Here is an 18,267-nt window from a genome sequence, read left to right as displayed (position 1 = left end):
TGCCCCTCCGAATCGGTTTGGAATAAGGTACTCTCCCTTCTTCTCTCTGTTTCACTCGCAATCCTCACTCTCGGGTGCTCTTTTCCAGCTCGCACTACACGATCATGTTGAAACTCCCACTGCGCGCGATTCGGATTGTGACCGCAGGAATTCGATATATGTTGTCTCTGCACGGCTCACGATCGATCTGTTGTGAAGCGGAGGAATAACTGCCAGAACCGGTTGGCGCAAACGAGTCATTTGCGAAAGATCCCGCGGCGCGACCTACCTGAGCAGGGGTTCAGTTAACGCACGAGTGCTTTGGATGAATCGCCAAACGAAGGGGTTTCTCCGTGCTCCTGATAAGATTTATCTAATCTAGAGACGCTGAACGCGAACGGGGACTTCCACATATACGCCCTTGGCAAAGTGCTACTGCCAAATTCGACTGCCTGCTCGAACGACTCGAACCCAAAAAGACGCCAACCAGAAAAGGCATGAACGTTGCAACCTTAGCATTGACTTTTTTCTGCTTCCCCGGCTTTACTTCCCGGGTCGGACAGAGAATAATGCTTCGTCGCGGGAGCGTCTAGCTTCCTCTCGAATTGTGCGTGTGTATGCTTCCGGTGTGCTTTTCGTTTTGTTTTGAGCTTCACGGTAGAGTGGGTACTCTGCCGGCACCACACCGTGTTTAATGTTGGAAGCATGAGATGCATAAACAAGCTGCTCGCTTCCCGTTTGATCTATGGAGACGCAGTTCCGAAAGCATGACTCTTACGCATACAAAATCATCCCCTGCTGGAATGGGCCCGAGTTGTATTTCAACAATGTTTTATGATATAATGCTATATTTTTTCCTTCCCAGAATGATCGTTTGGAGTCTTTTGATCTATTGTTCCTTCTTTATACAGCGAAAGAAATAACAAATATTGCCTACATTCAGGGGTACATGAAATCTTTCAAAAATGTTTTTCATTAGAAACAATTCTTAACAGCTGTTTTCCTAATTAATTTAAAACAAATAAAAGTGACTAAAACAGGCCTGGATGCTTTTCGGTCCCTAACGGAAAGTCCGTTGAGATGAATCATGTGAAACATACAGCACTACTGCCAAGGCAGTGGGAGTTTTCTTGACCACTTGAAAGTTTCATCTTTTCGATTCGCTTAGCGTTAACAGTGGAAATCCCAACCGTTCGGTGGTCTCCCCCGAGGAAGGTATTTTACTGCCTTGGGATAATCACATTTTTTCACACAAACTGTGTAGCCTTTCACACATCGACGAGGGTTGCTTTTAATGTCCCTACAGGTCACTCCTTTTGTGTATGATTATTTGGCTCGTAATACTTTTTTGTTGAGTGTTTCTCCTCCGTTAACCGAATGCGTCGCGCTGCCATGTATGGGCATTTTCGACAGTTTGCCCTATAAATCACGAAGCATTCACCTGCCAGTGCTCGGCTGCAATCAAAAAGAACCTTCATCATGCCATGGGAGAAAGGACAATGTAAGGCAATATAAATTTATATTTTTCGCATTTTGTGATCCTTTTACCACATGCTGTGGTCGAGTCTGACGAAACATGCTGAACCTGCTCATCGACAAGTGAATCCTCACCAAACCACGCTTGAAGTATCTTGTATTGTGAAGAGAAGCAGCTCTTGAAGATGCAAAATGTCTTCTGGTCAGCTGCATGCATTACTTGAAAATCAAGGCCACCTGGAACGGTGTCCACGAAAACGATCCAACCGTTTCCACCTTTGCTGATGGCGACGATGATAAAAGAAGCCAATTGAAACCGGTTTTCGGGCTTGAACGGTGTGTGGATCTTCGACGTTCGAGTTCTGTTTGTTTTATTTATTCCGCGGTTTTCTTGCAGCAAAAATCCCAAACCCCTCGGTCCTGCTTGCTTAACCAGCCGCTGACTAATGTTCGGGTTTACGTTAAGCTAATATTTGTTGCGGCTAATCCGCGGTGAGTCTTAAGCGTAAGCGTCGAGCAGTTTCGCTATCGAAACGCAGCCGCGCTTCGTCTATGTACAGTCTCCTGGCGTTCTGGTAAGTACAACTAAAAATCCCTACACCACACGCAGTTCGTTCTCGGCATCCACGTCCTCGTCTGGTGGCAGGACGGTTTGCGTATCGTGAGGCATCTGGTGATCGGCGTACTGCTGCGTGATCGGAACCGCTCCTGGGCGGCTTAGCTTCACCCGCTGACCAACGTTGCACAGGCCGATCGAACGACGTCTCAGACCCACAAATACGACGAAGATGATGATCGCGTTCCAGGCGAGCACAGACAGCAGTGAGTACTTCCCCATCGAGAACGGGATCCACACGATGATCTGCGTGGCACAGGCAAATGTGGACACGATCGTGCTGGAAGCAAATCAAGGATAAATTATGAATCGACGATGCAGAATGCACTTCCACAACGCAATCAAAGGGATCACTTACAGTTCCTTGCGCTGGTCCATTCGCTTGGCCGTGCTGCCTTCATTGATCATCTCGAACGGGTTTTCGCTGCTGTTGAACCCGAGGTGATTGCGCCCAAATGAACTGTACACGTTGGCGGCACTGATCACCAGTGCCACCAACAGGCTTACGAGGACGGCGATCAGGAGCACACGCTCGGAGTAGAACGTCAGTGCGATGGCAATGAGTGAGCCTGAAGAAACCAAGAACACCGCCACCAGTAGCAGCCGGTAGTTGATATTGTTGGTGCCGGTGGCCGAAGAGAAGAACAGCATCACGCTGAACACCACGAAAAGGGCATACGAAATCTCAACCAGCATCTCCACCACCGGTCGAAAGTGCTCTGTGGGCAAGACAAGAAATAATTCGTCAGCTTCTGGAAGATCCTGAGTGTTTGTTTTCCTTTATAGAATGAGTTTTCCTACCTTGGTGTAGTGCGGTGAGTAGCAGCTCTAGCAGGATAGCTCCAGCAAGCAATCCGGCATGACTCGCGATCAGAGGACCGTACCGGTGCGGCAATGCTCGATCGAACGCATATGCCAGCACAGTGATGGCTGAGGCGACCAGCGCCAAAACGAGCATCACCGTACCCAACCACCCAGAGAATAGATCGTCGGACCGACTGGCCCCATCCTCGTCGCAAATGTGAGCCGCCAGCACCATGTTGCCCGTTTCCTCCACGCAGAAGTCATCGTAGAACTCGAGCTGGTCGCCACGTGTCACCAACAGCGAGCCATTCTGGATGAGCATCATCTGTGTGCCACGATCATTGAATATGAGCCTGTTCGGGTGAGACGGAGCGTTACAGAACGCTTGTAACCGGAAACGCCAGGAGAAGCCCAGGAGCAGAAAAATAAAAAAAATCCTCCTTACCGTTGGCCAACGCATTTCTTATCGATCGTCGTGTTATAGCGCAGGTATTTGTCGTACTCGTGGCACCCGGGGCCGTAATAGTTCAGTTGGCGCGCCAACAGCGTGAAGCGGCTTATGTGATCGTGCAGATCCATCGGGTGGCAGGTGGTTATGCTCAGCCGGTGGAACGACTGGCCCTTAGGGCAGCACTTTCGGACGGTCAGCGTGTCCAGCGTGTGGATTTGTAACTTCTGTGAAATCGAGAGTTCGGAAAGGTTGACAAGACAAATTAGCCGTCGTCAATTTGAGAGAGGTTTGAAGCCAACTCGTTCACGGTATTTGCTGGTTTTACAACGAAAGATTAGCATAACATTAATAAGAGACAGTCTCGTCATAAGTAGGTTCTGAAATAGTATTTTCCCCTTCAATGATTGATGTTTGCGTGTCACATTTTAAAAGTAATCCTTTAAACGTTTAATTTCAAAAGAATTGTACAATTTTTTTATTCTCAATATTCACGATGAAAAAATGCTACAAAGCTTAATTTTTCTAGGTGTAAAAGAAATCAAATTTGCATAATAGTAACCCAGCGAAGAGTAATTTTTTCCACTCTGTAAAGGGAGGCATCCAAAAATAGTCACCGATTATTGAGAATCCAATAAAGGGAAAGATATATTCATATTCTACATCACGATGTCATACATCGTGATGTCATTTTTGATGCAAATGCGAAATCTACACCAATTTTCCGCACGATTTGCATAACATTTCTTCGCCAAATCAGATCTAACGGAAAGCAAGAAAGGTTGCTTCTCTCTTGTACAGAAGAAAGTTTTTCGCAGCCAAACCTATGGCTTAGCCTCGACGATAGCACGAATTTTGGACATCATTCTGCAGTAGTGTCATGTGTTCAAGAGAGATGAAATCTTAAGAAAACCTCAATATTCCAGGGCCATGGTAAAAGCAACTGTGTTTGGCAAACCGATACCAATGAACCAGTTTCACCATAAATAAGATTCTTCTTGGGTATTATCATATTTCTCTCAAGCTTTCCTTTTGTTGACGACGTTTTCTTCTTCGGAATATTGAGGGTAAAACGCCTAAAAATCATTGGCTTGGGTCTGTTCGAAAAAAATTGCGAAGGAATCCGAATAAAACCTCCATAACCGGTCCTGTAGGAGAGCAAACGCGACCAACAGTGAGACGAGCAAAAAGAGTTTTATTCGGTCCCAATGTCGAATAAGATGCGTCTGCTACCACAGCGACGGTTCTCGGCTTGGAAGCTTCCGATCGCAAAAGACAAATAGCTACACATTAGATTGCATTTTGCCTTTTCAAACTACACCCTCCGCTTTGCGCTTCATCTTCACCATTGCTTCCTCGCTGCAGTCGCTCGATTACCACTGCAGGTTCCGGTGCATTCGCGATGCACCATACACGCAACCGCACCTCAAAGGCCAGTCGAACCAAAGAGGGAAAGTAAGGTCCTTCGGTAATATGGCTGCGTTAAGAAATACAGCGGCCAGCTATTGGAGGCCTAGTCATCACACAACAACAGAAACAACAGCAACGAAAAACCTTACTGTTCTTGGTGCTTTATTTTATTAACCTTCGGGCTTCCACCGGTTGTGAGATGTTGCAGGTTTGCTTATTTTATTCATGCAACCCATGCACCAACCGATTGCAAACGCACACGGCACCGGCGGGGCAGATTTATTTGCCAAGATTAGTGTGGAGGCTAGATCGATATTGCATTTTCAGATAGTTTCCTCATTCTTTATCACGTCAGGGCTACCCGCGGGATGAGGAAATAAAATGCTAGGCTTTTGATCTCCAGGCCAGGTGCGCTCGGTAGAATGAATAATTCAGCAGAATTGAGTGTCAGCATTCCACGGCAAGAGATCAAAACTTCACGTCCCGCATTTGCTTCGGAAAGCTTTCTAAACGTAGTCCGAAATAACAAATGGATTCGGAGTCATAAATGCAACATTAGCATTTTACAACTCGCATCTCGCCCGGGTGTACGCAAATTTTCGATTCCACTAACTAATAGCAGGGCAGTCGTTTGTGAAAATGGCGACAACCTGTAAAGCCGTATAAAGTAGGCCTTGATTTTGTAAACTCACCAGACGGCATCGTGTAACAGCTTTTGACAGTTGCCCCAACGCTATAAGAAAGGAGAACCTGGTCGGGTTCTAGTTTTCTAGTTCCTTTTCCAAGCAACTATTAAAACAATTATACAACCACCCATCACGCCGAGGCGGTGGACGGCCGTTGAAAAGCGGTAGCATTAATAAGCTCCTGCTCCACGCCGCCCATATCCTGCTCATTAGCAGACGAATGAACGAACCGACGCAAAGCGGCTCGAGCTAAACGTGGAAGGTGATAAAAATGCTGTGCCCAGAGAAAAGCACGCATACATACGTGGTCAACGCAACCGGTCAATGCAATTAGCAACCTGTTGTCATCCTGATTCGTGTTGATAAATGCTAACTGCATCCGCAACACTGTACGGACGAACGCGTAATTCGCCGAAGGTTTGATCAACTGTTTTCTCCAGCGTGTTTGTTTACCTCACTTTGCAGAGCGGTTTAAAAATTTTCATTCGTTGGATTAATGAGACATTTTTGTTTCAAGTACAACGCTTTTTGGGGCGTATTTCAGCGCAGATGCTCTGAGCGGAGTTTCAAGGTTAAGTTACAGTTCTGCCAAAATTATGATCACCGCTCGAGAGCTTCAGCCTTTCACCGATCTCGCCGTAATGGTCACTGTCGGCTCCAAACTCCAAGGTCACCGATTCCGGTCGATACCTGCTGAAAGTTTGCACCATCGCTCTGTTTGCTCACAATATTCGATGGTCCTCACCTGACGATTGCCAATGCAGACGACGCTCTGTTCCGCCGAGCTGGAGGCCAGCTCATCCGATACCGACTCGTTGCTGCTCGGACGAGCGGTTTGGTTCAGCGCATCCGCGATCAATCGATCGAGTGCGTCGTTGTAGTCCTGCGGGCGCACTTTTTTACGTTGATGGTGTCCATCCACCACGTAGTCCTCCGGGACGCTCTCACCGGAGTCATCCACGTACGTGATGAAGTTGGCTTCGGCCTGGTCAAACCCTGCCAGCAGCAACACCAGCACGGTCACACTCCACACCACGAGCACACAATGCGTACTACTTGGCACCATTTTGCTATCCTTACGCGCCCGAGTTCACCAAAAAGCTCGCAAAGATACACACGGAACAACTCACTCGGGTGACGCGTACGATCCACAGGACGATCACCGTTCACGTCCGCGAGTCGATTCAATTCTGGTCTAAACCAACGATCACCACGCCATGCCCGCCATGCGCGGCCACGTATGGTACTGGAAAATCCTTTCCTTGCGCCCCACGGTTCGCGGTTTCCTTGTTCGCGCGCGAGCGTCTCCACCTGAACTGATACCCGTCGCAAATGGCCTACTACGGCGCGTCGACTCGTCTCGAGGTCTCACACTTCACCGCAGCTACATGCAGATCATGGCTATGCGCCTTGCACACACCAACAAGCGGTTTCGATCGCGGTGGCCCGGTGTGCGTAGCTCAACGCAGCTGCCGCCGGGCTTGCGAGTGTGGTTTTTGGTTTGCTTTTGTTGTGCCTCTTACCCGCCCGAACCCGGGTGTCAGGTGAAATCAGGTTTTGTTTTCGGATGACTGAACTGACGCAACACCGAAAAACCCATCCGCGTGTCGGTAAGTCCACGCACACTATGGTGTGATCGGAAAAACAAGTTCTAGTCGTTGCACGCGTGTGTTGTGAGCGCAAGGGGGAGGAGAGCGACCTTGTGGGAGGGGAGAATGATGCTCGGAGGGTTTTGCAAAACTTGCCCTCGAAAACTGACCTGCAGGGGGAGCGGGTGGAAAATGGTGGTGGACGGGAAAATGACTCGTCCAGTAACAATTATTGAAGGAAATTCAAGCCTCCTCTTCAACTGAGGAATCCCCGTCTGAGATCTAACTCTAGGTGTAACAGAGGCACAAAGAAACATCTTAGACTCGCTATCACAGTGTCAAGAAAGCGGTCAAAAATCTATAAAATTTCAGATCTTTACCGACATCATTAAAGTTATTTTTGAAGTATGTCAGCACAAAAATGTACAAATAATAAGATGGGTTAGAAAGTTCAAGTGTAAGATCAGTTTAACGTCTACGCAGTGTATTAATTGAAATGGTGGGAAAACACGCATTCGGGAAACTCAACTTATACGCCTAAAAGTATGCAATTTGAAAATACATTTGTGTAGTCCATTGTAATTTAAAAGGCATAAGACTAGGCACTCTTTTTCAAATCTACGGAGCGCTATTAATACAAACTAAAGTGAAATTGCAACAAACTATTGCTTACATATGGTTATGTAGTTCTCTTAAGATTTGCATGATGTAGTGGCTCTAAAAGATTTTCTCAAGTACTGTCCATAACCGCAAGCATGGCTAGTTCACGTTACAACCATTCAATTTGAGCTGGGCTCGTGTTAAATGGCTGTGGTTTTATGGGCAACCTTGCACTAAATGTACCTACGAGTGGCTTTGAAACATGTGCAGAGAACCCAATCAAATCTACCGTGCGCAGCATCGAACGATTGACGAATGAAAGCAGAAATGATGACAAGGTCTCGCGCATACTATCCAAAAACCGTACTCGCAATACGATCCACCACACGGTGCCATTAAACACAGCAACTAAACGAACCGTACCGTTGCTGCTCCGCTTTCCATAAACCAAACACACGCCGCGACTGCCTCATAGTGGAGCAGGGTAATTGTACAAAAACATTCCACACACGGCACCGGGATACAAGCCCTGCGGCGCGGACACTCACGCCCGGGCGCGTAGGGCCCATGTTAAACACGGGTCCGTACATGCGAGCACAACATACCCTTTTCCCTACATTGCTGCTTGGTTGGTTCTGCCAGCACAAGTTCTGCTGCCGGGTTTTTGAGCCCACATACGTGGCGTCCCCAAAACCCTACCCACACTCACACCGAAGCACGCGAATGTCCTTTGCCCCACCCGGTGGCGGACTTATTTGATATCGTTTTAATGAGAGTCTCCAGCTTGCGCACACTTGCCACCCGTGGGTCTCATCCCTCGTATCCGCCCACGAGAAGCACTTCCTTTTCGCCCCAAGCCAGAGAGGCCTTCGTTCGGGATGCTCGTTTATTTTTATACCTCCTCCGCAATGGAAGGGGTAAGAGCGCTTCAGGGTGGAACGGAATTCGGAAGGCTTCCGAGTAGAGAACAATCTCCCGCATCCTCGTGCATCTTTCCGTTACCTGTCATCTTCCTCGAGGAAGCTGCCAACGAGCACATTCAGTTCGTGAGGATACTTTCGTAATGCATGAAGCAATCAGCCTCAAGAGAACGTGGGGATTAGTGCTTTTAGTTGATGATTGCCAGCTCCAGGGCAAAAATACTTGCGTCGGCTTTGGTGATTGTGGAGCTATAAACACGTCAATTGGGTGCTGGTTTTTTGGCGTAGAGATTGAAAATAGTAAAAGACTTGAATATGGTACTCAAACTTGCACTCACACGTTACGAGGGAGGATGATGATGGGAGCAAAGGTGCTCCTACACTCTTCATGCATCACCTAATGCGCAAATTGAAACATTAAAATTAATGTCTTTGAAATGAAAAGAAAGTTTACTTCATCCTTTATTATCGCCGCCTGTTAAATACCATGACGGGCATATTCTTTAACGGTTCCATTAATTTTTCACGTGGTCCCTTTCCCATGCCGGCACTAGCCAAGATCAATAAAAGCCTCCCACTCGGAGCGTCTTTTCCGGTGCCGGGGGCTTTCGACAAGAAAGCTTCAAAAGCTCGTGAAGCTTTGTGCGCTTCCATGGATGGAAGCATGGCAGGATGAAGATTTCGTTTAAACGCAGCCACACACGCTACCACACACATTCTAGCCGGCAAAAAGCGATACATCGCCCGTGGAAATCCTACGAGCCAGTTCCGGAAAATTCATCAACGAATCTACAGCGATGGAGGCGCGGACGCACTTAGCACCGGCAACCCCTTCACCTTCCTAGAAAGAATTATATTTTGTGAACTTTTCTCTCACACCCTTCTCTCCCTTCCACGACGAGTTTCGTTTGCCGCGTTCAATTACCTTCATTTCCGGCAGGGGTTCGTTTTCTTTTTCTTCCCTTTTCGATGCTCTAAGCGATGGCGCGGGAAAACCCCAGGAACCGGAGCGCATGAAGTTGAATGTTCTTTTTTTTTCCTTTGACCCTTCTTTACTTATCGAAAAAAAACCCTCGGAGATCTGATATGGGAGTACCTGCGTGCCGAGAGTTCTTCCAAAGGCAGTAGAGTGCTTATCGATCTTCACTCTCTGCCTTTATGTAGGGAAACGAAGAAAAAAGTGAAAACTTTGGAATTGAAATCCTCGACCCCACGGCGAAAAACAACCGGTGCCCGCTGGTGAGGAAAGTATCAGATCAACTCTTCATGATTCCTACACAGTTTCGAGCAGGAGGGACTCGTTTGTACTGTATTTTTTCTTGCTGAAAGCAAATTTTGTACTCGAAAACTTTACCTCAAACAGTTGCACATACCCACATTCACTGCCTTCTGCAAGGATAAGCCGATGGTGTCAGGAATAAAATCTCGCTCACAAGAAAAGTAAGAACGAACGAAGACTTCAATCTGCCAGAGTTATGACTAGCCGACAAGGAGTAACCAGGAGAAAAATATGCTCAGAGGTTGGGAGAGTAATTTGGCAAAAGGACGAAATTAATTATATTTCACTTGTGGTTGTGGTGTATACGGTCCGAAACGCAAAAACAGCGCCACATGCCGGTCTCACAAGTAGTGCGCAAACGCGTCAACATCTTCGCTGCACTTAGTCTGTTTCTGGGGGGGTCCTTTTCGAAAAAGGACCTTTTCGATCAAACCACCACTCACTAATCTCCTGCCGGCTCTCGAAACCGTTCGGATCAACCCAGTCGGATTGCAGAAATACGACATGCCTGCAACAAATCCGCATGGCGTGTCGATCGACCGATTTTCCCGACCAACCCGAAAAACAAGCATCAATTCTCCGCGCTCCGGTGCTCATTCCACTTCCACATGGCGTGACGCTAATGAGCGCCATTAATTCAATATAATTTCCCTTCCCGCGAGAACGGATGGAGAGGGTCCTGCAGTTCCGTTATCGTACTTGCTCGCTTTTCCGCCGAGTGGAGAGGCGGTCAATTTTTCCTTCCCTGCTTGCTTTTTTGTATCCGTGCAAGCCAGTCTAATTATGGGTACGGTTGATGGGATAAATTTATCCGAAAGCAATCGTAGCTACCTTCGACCGAGCCAGGGATTGGCTGAAGGTGTTGCTAATGCTCGGGATGCGTTGCTAGGAAGATTGTTTTTCCTAATGAGGTAAAAGTATCTATTTTTAATTCAATCGCTTCCCTAGAGGTCATTATTTTATATGAAAGTCTGGCTGCTTATAAGCATCATAAGAAATGTAAACCTACTCTTCTTTAACTTGTCGATGTCTAGAAATGATTGAACAAATCAACGTAATACGGGAAAATGACAGACAATTTCATACACACTCTAGCAGGAACTACACAAACGGGATGATGTAACTTCCTAAGCTCAAAGATTTTTTTGATATAGTTTGTCCTGCTAGTTGTCATCACATGCTAGTAGAGTATTATCTTCACTATACGACCACCGCAAAATACGACCACGCAAGACTTGCTACATGACGATAAATCATCCTAGAAAAAAACTCCCATAACTTTAGAAACCATTTATACGCTCGTCTTTTAAAGCTATTTAAAACGAATTACGTCGTCATTGTGAGTTGCCAAATGGTTTCCAAAGCCGTTGTCATTAACGCTTGACCTTTCCGGGACCGGTAGGCGGACGGAAATGAAGCGGAAGGGCAGATAAATTAGCATTAGATTGCAGCTTTAATGTGCGCCCTCGTACGGCTCATGCCCAAGTGACGCGGGTGTTGCTCGGTTTCCCGCCCGAAAGGCGCACTGTTTTGCATTCCACACCCAAAACCTTGAGAAACAATCGATCAATCAGTGCGCGCGCTCCGGTGGGAAAGTATACGCCCGCAAAATGTGTCCTCCCATATCCCTCACCCTACCAACGACAGCGCATGTGACAACAGCGTGACGTCATGAAACGTGTTTGCATCAACGCAAACGGCGTGGACCAGGAACTGGTGGAGTGTCGAGGCTCGACACCACAACCAACCCATCTCGGGTGCAGTGTCGCGTCCGGCTGCAAGTCGCTCGAAAACTTCGAGCGTCTGGTAAATGGCGCGTGAAGGAGTCCATAACTCACCCACCAAATGGCAAGATGGCGGCGCGCTCGACACTCGACAGATTCCATCGATTCATCGCCATCTTCGCTGTACGGCAGCCTCTGCCCTGTTCGTGGGAATGTTCCGGGCACGGTTGCGACGAAGAGTCTGCAAATTTAATTAACTGCCGACCAGGGCGACGGACGTTGGCGAGCGCGTCCGGAAGGGAGAGATTAGTTTCGCACACTTCGAGCAAACCCCTGTGTGCCAGCTAAAGTCGCCGTCACCTATCAGCACCGTGTGACCTATGGTGAAGGCTAGCGAAACAGCAAAGCGGCCTAATCACACGCGCGAAAACAGGAAGCAGCCTTAACGATGCACCTCTCCTAGCTGCTGTCGGGTGGCATCACGGTGTGATCTATACCCTACGTGGCGAGAAACAGGCACGGTGGTGTGACGCGTATTGGCGCGCGCAGCTGGCTTCCACTCGTCTTTCGCAATCCCTTCGGGCCCCATGTCCTTCTATTGCGGTTGGCGCGCAAAATGTGGATCAATGCCAAATAAGCGCATACGGACGGGCCCTGCTTGGCAACCGGGACGACATGAGACGCCTCTCGTGAGCCCGTCTTGAGGCCCGAAAGGTGTAATACTCCTTTCGGTAATTAGCGTGCGTTTTGTTTGGAGTGTTGTTAATTTTTCTGCAATAAAAAAAGCACAAACCATTCAGGAAAGACGTCGCATATAAGAGAGATGAGTCTGGTAGCAATCGAAGCACTGCTCACATACTCAAGGTCTCTCGAAGTTGTGACTCATTTGAAACGATCGATTTCTCTGCTACGAAACACCAAACCGCAAACATATGCAAAGGTTTACATCGAATGAATATTTGAAGTAAATTTCAAATTCAGAAGACATCTTGTGGGATAAAATGCAAAACACTAGCATGGTTGTATTGTGAACAATATTATTTACATTATGAAATTTATGCTGATATTACGAGTAACTGTTTGCATGCTTGTTTGGTACTTCACTTCGTCGATGGCTATTGTGCATAAAAGAGGCATTTTTAAGCTACCCATTCTATTTGTGGTGTTTACGATCGATAAACAATTATCATATGAGCCAGCGAGCCCGTGACGTCGATAGGGCTTGAGCCTACCTCCTGCAATCTAGCAGCCTTTTTTCACTTTTATTAACGGAATTTGCGCAAGTAGAAGTAGGTAGGCCAGCCAACATACCATCAGCATGGACCATTTGCTTTAATCGATTTAACTGATTTACGATTACACCCGTTGCTCAAACGCCCCCGTACACCGAAACATCCGAAACCTAGTGTATGACGTATAATTACATCAGCTTGCGAACGCGAGGTCGCACTAGCCCTTGGCATAGTTTTCACATTCCTCTGCCATTGGGGGGTGTAGGGATGTTAACTCACCTCCTCTCTTGATCTCGTTTTTTTTCCTCAACAGTTACTATGATTACGGATAATGCACGAACGAAAATCAAACGGTGTAGAGTTGCTGCTGATCAAATTATCGGAAGGTAAATATTAAATCAGCTTATTTTACATTCCACCCAGTCACGTGGACTATCTCTGCCTTTTTTCGCCTTTTAGCATGAGTAGCGGTGGAAAACAGCCTTCTGCTTTTGCTATGCTATCTTGTTTCAGTGCAAGCGAAATACCGCTTTCATCCTGCGTGCTGTAAACCTTAAACTAATTCAATATTTGCAATCCGATTCAGAGTAGATGAAAGCTTTCATTAGCACGAGAAGCTTCAACAATAAAACAGCAATTAAAATTGTGTTTAATCTTTTTTTTTACTTTGATTACTCACTTGCAATGCAGCGGTTATGCGTGCACTTCGTTATTATAACACAAACCTATTTAATCATCAATGAGCACGTTGAGACCTTCATCTGAAGCAACCAAAGGCATATATTCTGGTAAATATATGAATAAAATATAACATAGGAACATTTCGTCCCATGATAAGCAGCGTTGTTTTTAATTGCTCTCACAACCCTTGACATCGTTGTTTGCGTTAGCTCTATACCGATAGAGACACCCTTCGTACTTTCCGGTGGGATTTCTTCGATATTGCAGCGACCCTTATTTGACACACGGTACCCTCGGAATTATTTAATCGCCCTGCCCACGCCCAACGTCGTCCGAAGCCGCGACATAAGCCTCTGCTTGGCCGATGAATTGATAATTGATCTAATTGGATATCGATTTCCAAGGATTACGCCGGGTAGGCGATGAAAGGATGTGCAGGGCATCCGGTTGGCGGATGCGTGTCGAGGGTCCGCGGTGTCATTAAAAATGGTGTACAGAGAGAAGAAGGTGTCGTGGCCTCAATAGCACCGCAACACTTGTGTGATAGCGGCAGTGTGCGCGTTTCATTTATTTTCGTTCGTCATTGCGATGACATTGGTCGCGGTTCGCTCGGGTGTATTTGTGACGCGGTTCGTGCCGGGTTTGAGTTATTGACCTTCCTATCTGAACGTTTCTTTCGTTTTCCGTACTTCATTTTCTTCTTCTATCTGTTCCTGCTCGCGCTCTTTGTTGAACGCCATTTTTGGTAGATTCCCCCACGGGTCGCCTCAATTCACCCACGCTCAACCCCTTGGTCACTAGGACGCTTCGTGATTTTGCAGAATCGTACCGAAAATTAGCCAACCCTCGAGGCCGCTGCTCCATGTTCGGTAGGATTTTTCAGCACGACGAATCTAATTACATTTTGATGGTTCTAGACCCTACACGGTCCCTTATTCGGGACCCGGGGTTGTCACCGCACACATTTCAATTACTTCCATCAGTCAGATGGAAATTCCCCAGCCGGGTATCGAAGCCCCTTTTGCCGGTGCTAGAAACTCCTGTTTGCTTGATAACAAGGACCATCACACCACCGGGTTCGGTGCAGCCAAAATCAGCCTCCGTACATCCGGTTGGATGAGGAATCTGAGAATCCACCAGGCATGCTCGCTAGCTCACCGGAGCTGCGATCGAAAGTTTGCAATCTGATCCAGGATACATTAAAATTATCGATCGTATCTCGAGCAGTCACTCGTGGGAGATTGAGAAAGAGATAAGCAGCAGCTGCAGCAGCAGGGAAAATTGGTGGATTTCACTCGTTTAGCATAGGTTCCGTCTTGGCACAAAAACGGTCAGACGGTGCAATAATGACCCGCCAATCCTGCAGAGAAGTCGCCTCGTATCGGGTGAAATGATGGCCGACCAGACGCACGATTTTTATCGCGGTTTTATTCGAGTTCAGGGTAAGTTTCGTTTGCGAATGCCGAGTGCCATGACGGGAATGATAAAACTCCTCCGAACTCTGGTCGAGACGTTCGAATGGCGAGACATAACTTTTACGTTCGAACGCATTTAAAGTTCTGTTTTCGGACGAGTCGAGCAAAATTTTATTAAGTTTTCAGTTGAACACTTCCGCTGACATCTAAACTTTCTCTTTACCATTGCTTTTCTAAAGGGAGTTGATCCTGCGTTCAGTATATTTTTGATTGTATTTTTACGTCTTCGTTGATCCTGTCCAAAACAGAACTAATATACGTCATTCAGGACGTCAGTTGACAAGCGCTCCCTAAGCACAGAATTTGAAAACACATAGGTTTAGCGAACTCTTCGAGAAATGTGCTTAAAATTTCCCTGGAGAATAGCTGACAAAACACTAGCGAATGCGATTCGATCTAAAATTCGGCCACAACCCAACAGCTTGTCGCTGCTCGAGCCTCAATTATCGGAATAATTCCCTCGAAAAACTTCAACCCCACATTTTTGCCACGTTTCCAAGATGGCGTACCAGACATAAACGCGTAATCCGCAAGTGGTTCCTAAAACAGCCACGCGGATGACTAAATGCGTCCTACCTCCCTCTTACATGGCTCGCAAGTCCATTTCCAAGGTTTCCCTAACCTCAACTCTATCCACTCACACACACACATGAACGGTCCACAATAGAATTCCTCCACCAGCTCGCCTGCCACCCTCCCATCCAACCGCGCGAGTGTGCCCACTTCGCGACAAGAAAGGATGGGCCGGAAAAAGGAAAAATCGACTCGTTAATGCGTTTTCACTCGAGTGATTAGATTACGTAATCGCCGAGGATGACCAACAACAGCTACACGCGCACTCGGATGCGTGTGTGTGTGTGTATAACGAGGGTTGGAAAAGGAAGTGGAAACTCTACACATACACTCCTGCCCCACTCTACCCTGTTCTTCGCCTACACCACTCCTGAAAAGGACTACCATTCCGTGTTTAGTCAGCGGTCATCTTTTAATAGGCACGATTCAACGCGATGGCAGCCAGCGGGTGCGAGCCTTCCAGCAAACGCGCAAACTTAATCGATATCTCCCAGTTTGAATGCCGCTCCGACATTGCAAGGGCCGTTTTTACGGCTTTTTATCAAATTTATAGCTCCCCGTTCTGGGACCGTACCATCGAGGGGGCTCTCTGCCTGCCAGTTATTGATTCGACCCCTAACATTCACGCTCAATTGTTGTTTGAATAATATTTTCCATACCGGTCCAAATGTAACCTCCTGCGAGTAGCGATTGGTGTGTTTGTTAGTTTAAAGGAAATTTTTTACCCAAATCACCAAAAAGGGGCTGCCTTGGAGAAAAGTTTTTGGTCGCTGGCAGTAAAGAAACGTCTGGTGTGAAAGATATATTTAATGCTTTCATTAGAAGACGATGGAAAATGATGGGACTCGCGAAACATCTGGCCGGCGTTCATTATGGTCACATGGAACGAGGTCAAGCCTGGAAGCGGAACGAGTAGTTTATGATTCGCAACCAAGTGTCCTCATTCGTACGCGATCCGTATGCAATTCTCGTACGTTAAACGCACGAAATTAGCTCTTATATTTATGCGAATAACTAACGCTCGTCTGGCGTCGGATGCCATTTGGACCACGTCGCCAAAACTGATGCTCCGGCGCAGCCGTTTCGAATTCATCGTCAAACCGGAGGCGCAAAAGCAATAACTGAAAACTTTCATTAAACTCGTAGAGTGTTGCGCGCGAATGGCAACAAATAGCGTCAACAATCGGTCGATTGGAGGCTGTCAATTTTTAAACTAAACAATCCGGGAACGCTTGGGTGTTGAATCGGGCCTCGGTAAGGGGAGACCTTTGCCGGTGTTGGTTGGCAACGCGAAAGGAAGGAACCACGAAAGTAAACAACTGATTTTGCAAAACGTTAAAATGCTGCTCGCGAATTGGTGTGTTTGCAAAACAGAGCGGCGAACGGAAAGATAATTAATCTCGGCAAAACGCAACGAATAAAACGCGCCTCGACGGTTGGACTGATTGATTGGAATTGATAGGGCAATGGACGTCGTACAACGCATTAGTTAATCAACTATGAATAGTGGGGTTTTGATAATAATTGACCCAAACTAACTCCCTTGTATGTTTGTTGCTGAGATAATTTCACATTTCGATTACGATAAAAAGAGCAAATGGTCGTAATGAAACATAAATCAAAACGTCCAAACAGGTCTTGGTTGACGCTACGCCTTTCCTGTAAGCTACCCTTTAAGGATTAGTGGTGATTATTCACGACGAAACAACGCACATTCTGTTCCTAACCACGGGTCAACTCCGGTAAGCTTGTTTCTTGCTTCTTCGCTACCTTGTGTTGTTGTTTAAGGTGTTTGCAATTGTTGTCCTTATTTGCAGCTTCCGCTTCGTCGAAAAAGGAAAGAAGCTCCACAACATCTGGGAGTCGTGCATCCACAACTCGAAACAAACAGTACCTGATTCACTCCCAAATCTCACCCCTTTGCTGCCAATCGCTCACAGATGAAGTCACCGGATTCGACGTTAATTGGATTTATTGAAGGAGTTGAACCGTTTTGTGCGCACCCTCGCAGAATTCCCGCTTTAGCGCCCACTGTAGGCGAAGGCCAGCGAAAACATCTTCCCGGGGAATGGTGCGAGAGCGAAAAATAATACGACACCGGCCCAGCGCAATCGCCGCCTAAATCGGATGTTTGCCGGCAAAAATCGATCGATGACAGAACGAAATATGGGACCCTGGGAGCATCTGCCGGACGGTGGGATGGTGGCGCTAATGGCATTACCATTATGTCGTGCGAGGCAATCGCCTGTTTTGTAGGTTGAATTACGCCCATGGCCGCCCCAGGCGCGTTTTCAATCGACGCTTAACTTTTAGTGGTGAAATGGAGGCGCCATAAGAAAGCCTGAGAGTGGGAGTAAGTGAACAGTGAGTCCGGTAGTGTTAAATTAGTCCTTGCAAGATAGAACAAGACATAACAATAAAACAGGTGGTACTAAACCCGGTGGGATACATTTGCATCTCACCGTTCGCTCGAACGCCGCGGCTATCGATCGGCTATCGGGCTCTTGAAACTTTTCGATGGCGCTCTTCCGGCGCATTGAAACCGCCCGGAAAGCGGACTCGAGATTTATAGCCCTGCCAGACAACACTCGAAAACGTAGTAAAATGTTCAACCCTCATCCGCCGGTGAAGGATAAATCGCCACCCTCGTTCATCTTGGCATACTCCCGAGGTTTCGTTTTCCTGCAGTTTTGCGCGTACCGAATTTTACGGTGAAAACTCCGCCGCGGAAGTTTTGTAGAAACTTTCAGAAATATGTACTTCCCTGTTCTGCTG

General features: G+C 47.1%; 1 protein-coding gene across 1 annotated transcript; it reads right to left on the bottom strand.

Annotated features, from left to right (window-relative positions):
- Positions 1–1,802: 1,802 nt before the first annotated feature.
- LOC128720285 (uncharacterized) lies at positions 1,803–6,485 on the bottom strand. Its single transcript, XM_053813946.1, has 5 exons — positions 6,165–6,485; positions 3,321–3,550; positions 2,873–3,228; positions 2,430–2,790; positions 1,803–2,351 (listed from the first exon to the last, which is right to left on the bottom strand). Exons 1-5 carry the CDS (start codon positions 6,483–6,485, stop codon positions 2,051–2,053), a joined length of 1,569 nt encoding a protein of 522 aa, XP_053669921.1. The 3' UTR covers positions 1,803–2,050.
- Between the last annotated feature and the right edge of the window lie 11,782 nt (positions 6,486–18,267).

Source organism: Anopheles nili, chromosome 2, assembly GCF_943737925.1.
Source record: "Anopheles nili chromosome 2, idAnoNiliSN_F5_01, whole genome shotgun sequence".
Taxonomy (NCBI): domain Eukaryota; kingdom Metazoa; phylum Arthropoda; class Insecta; order Diptera; family Culicidae; genus Anopheles; species Anopheles nili.
Note: the sequence above shows the minus strand (reverse complement) of the source record. Positions and strands in the feature narration are given on the sequence as shown.

Excerpts from the sequence above, each read along its gene's own strand:
- LOC128720285 (XM_053813946.1), bottom strand. The coding sequence starts at position 6,485 with ATGGTGCCAAGTAGTACGCATTGTGTGCTCGTGGTGTGGAGTGTGACC. Across the intron at positions 3,551-6,164 it reads TCTGCATTGGCAATCGTCAG|AAGTTACAAATCCACACGCT; the intron begins GTGAGGACCATC and ends TCGATTTCACAG. Across the intron at positions 2,791-2,872 it reads ACTCACCGCACTACACCAAG|AGCACTTTCGACCGGTGGTG; the intron begins GTAGGAAAACTC and ends TCTTGCCCACAG.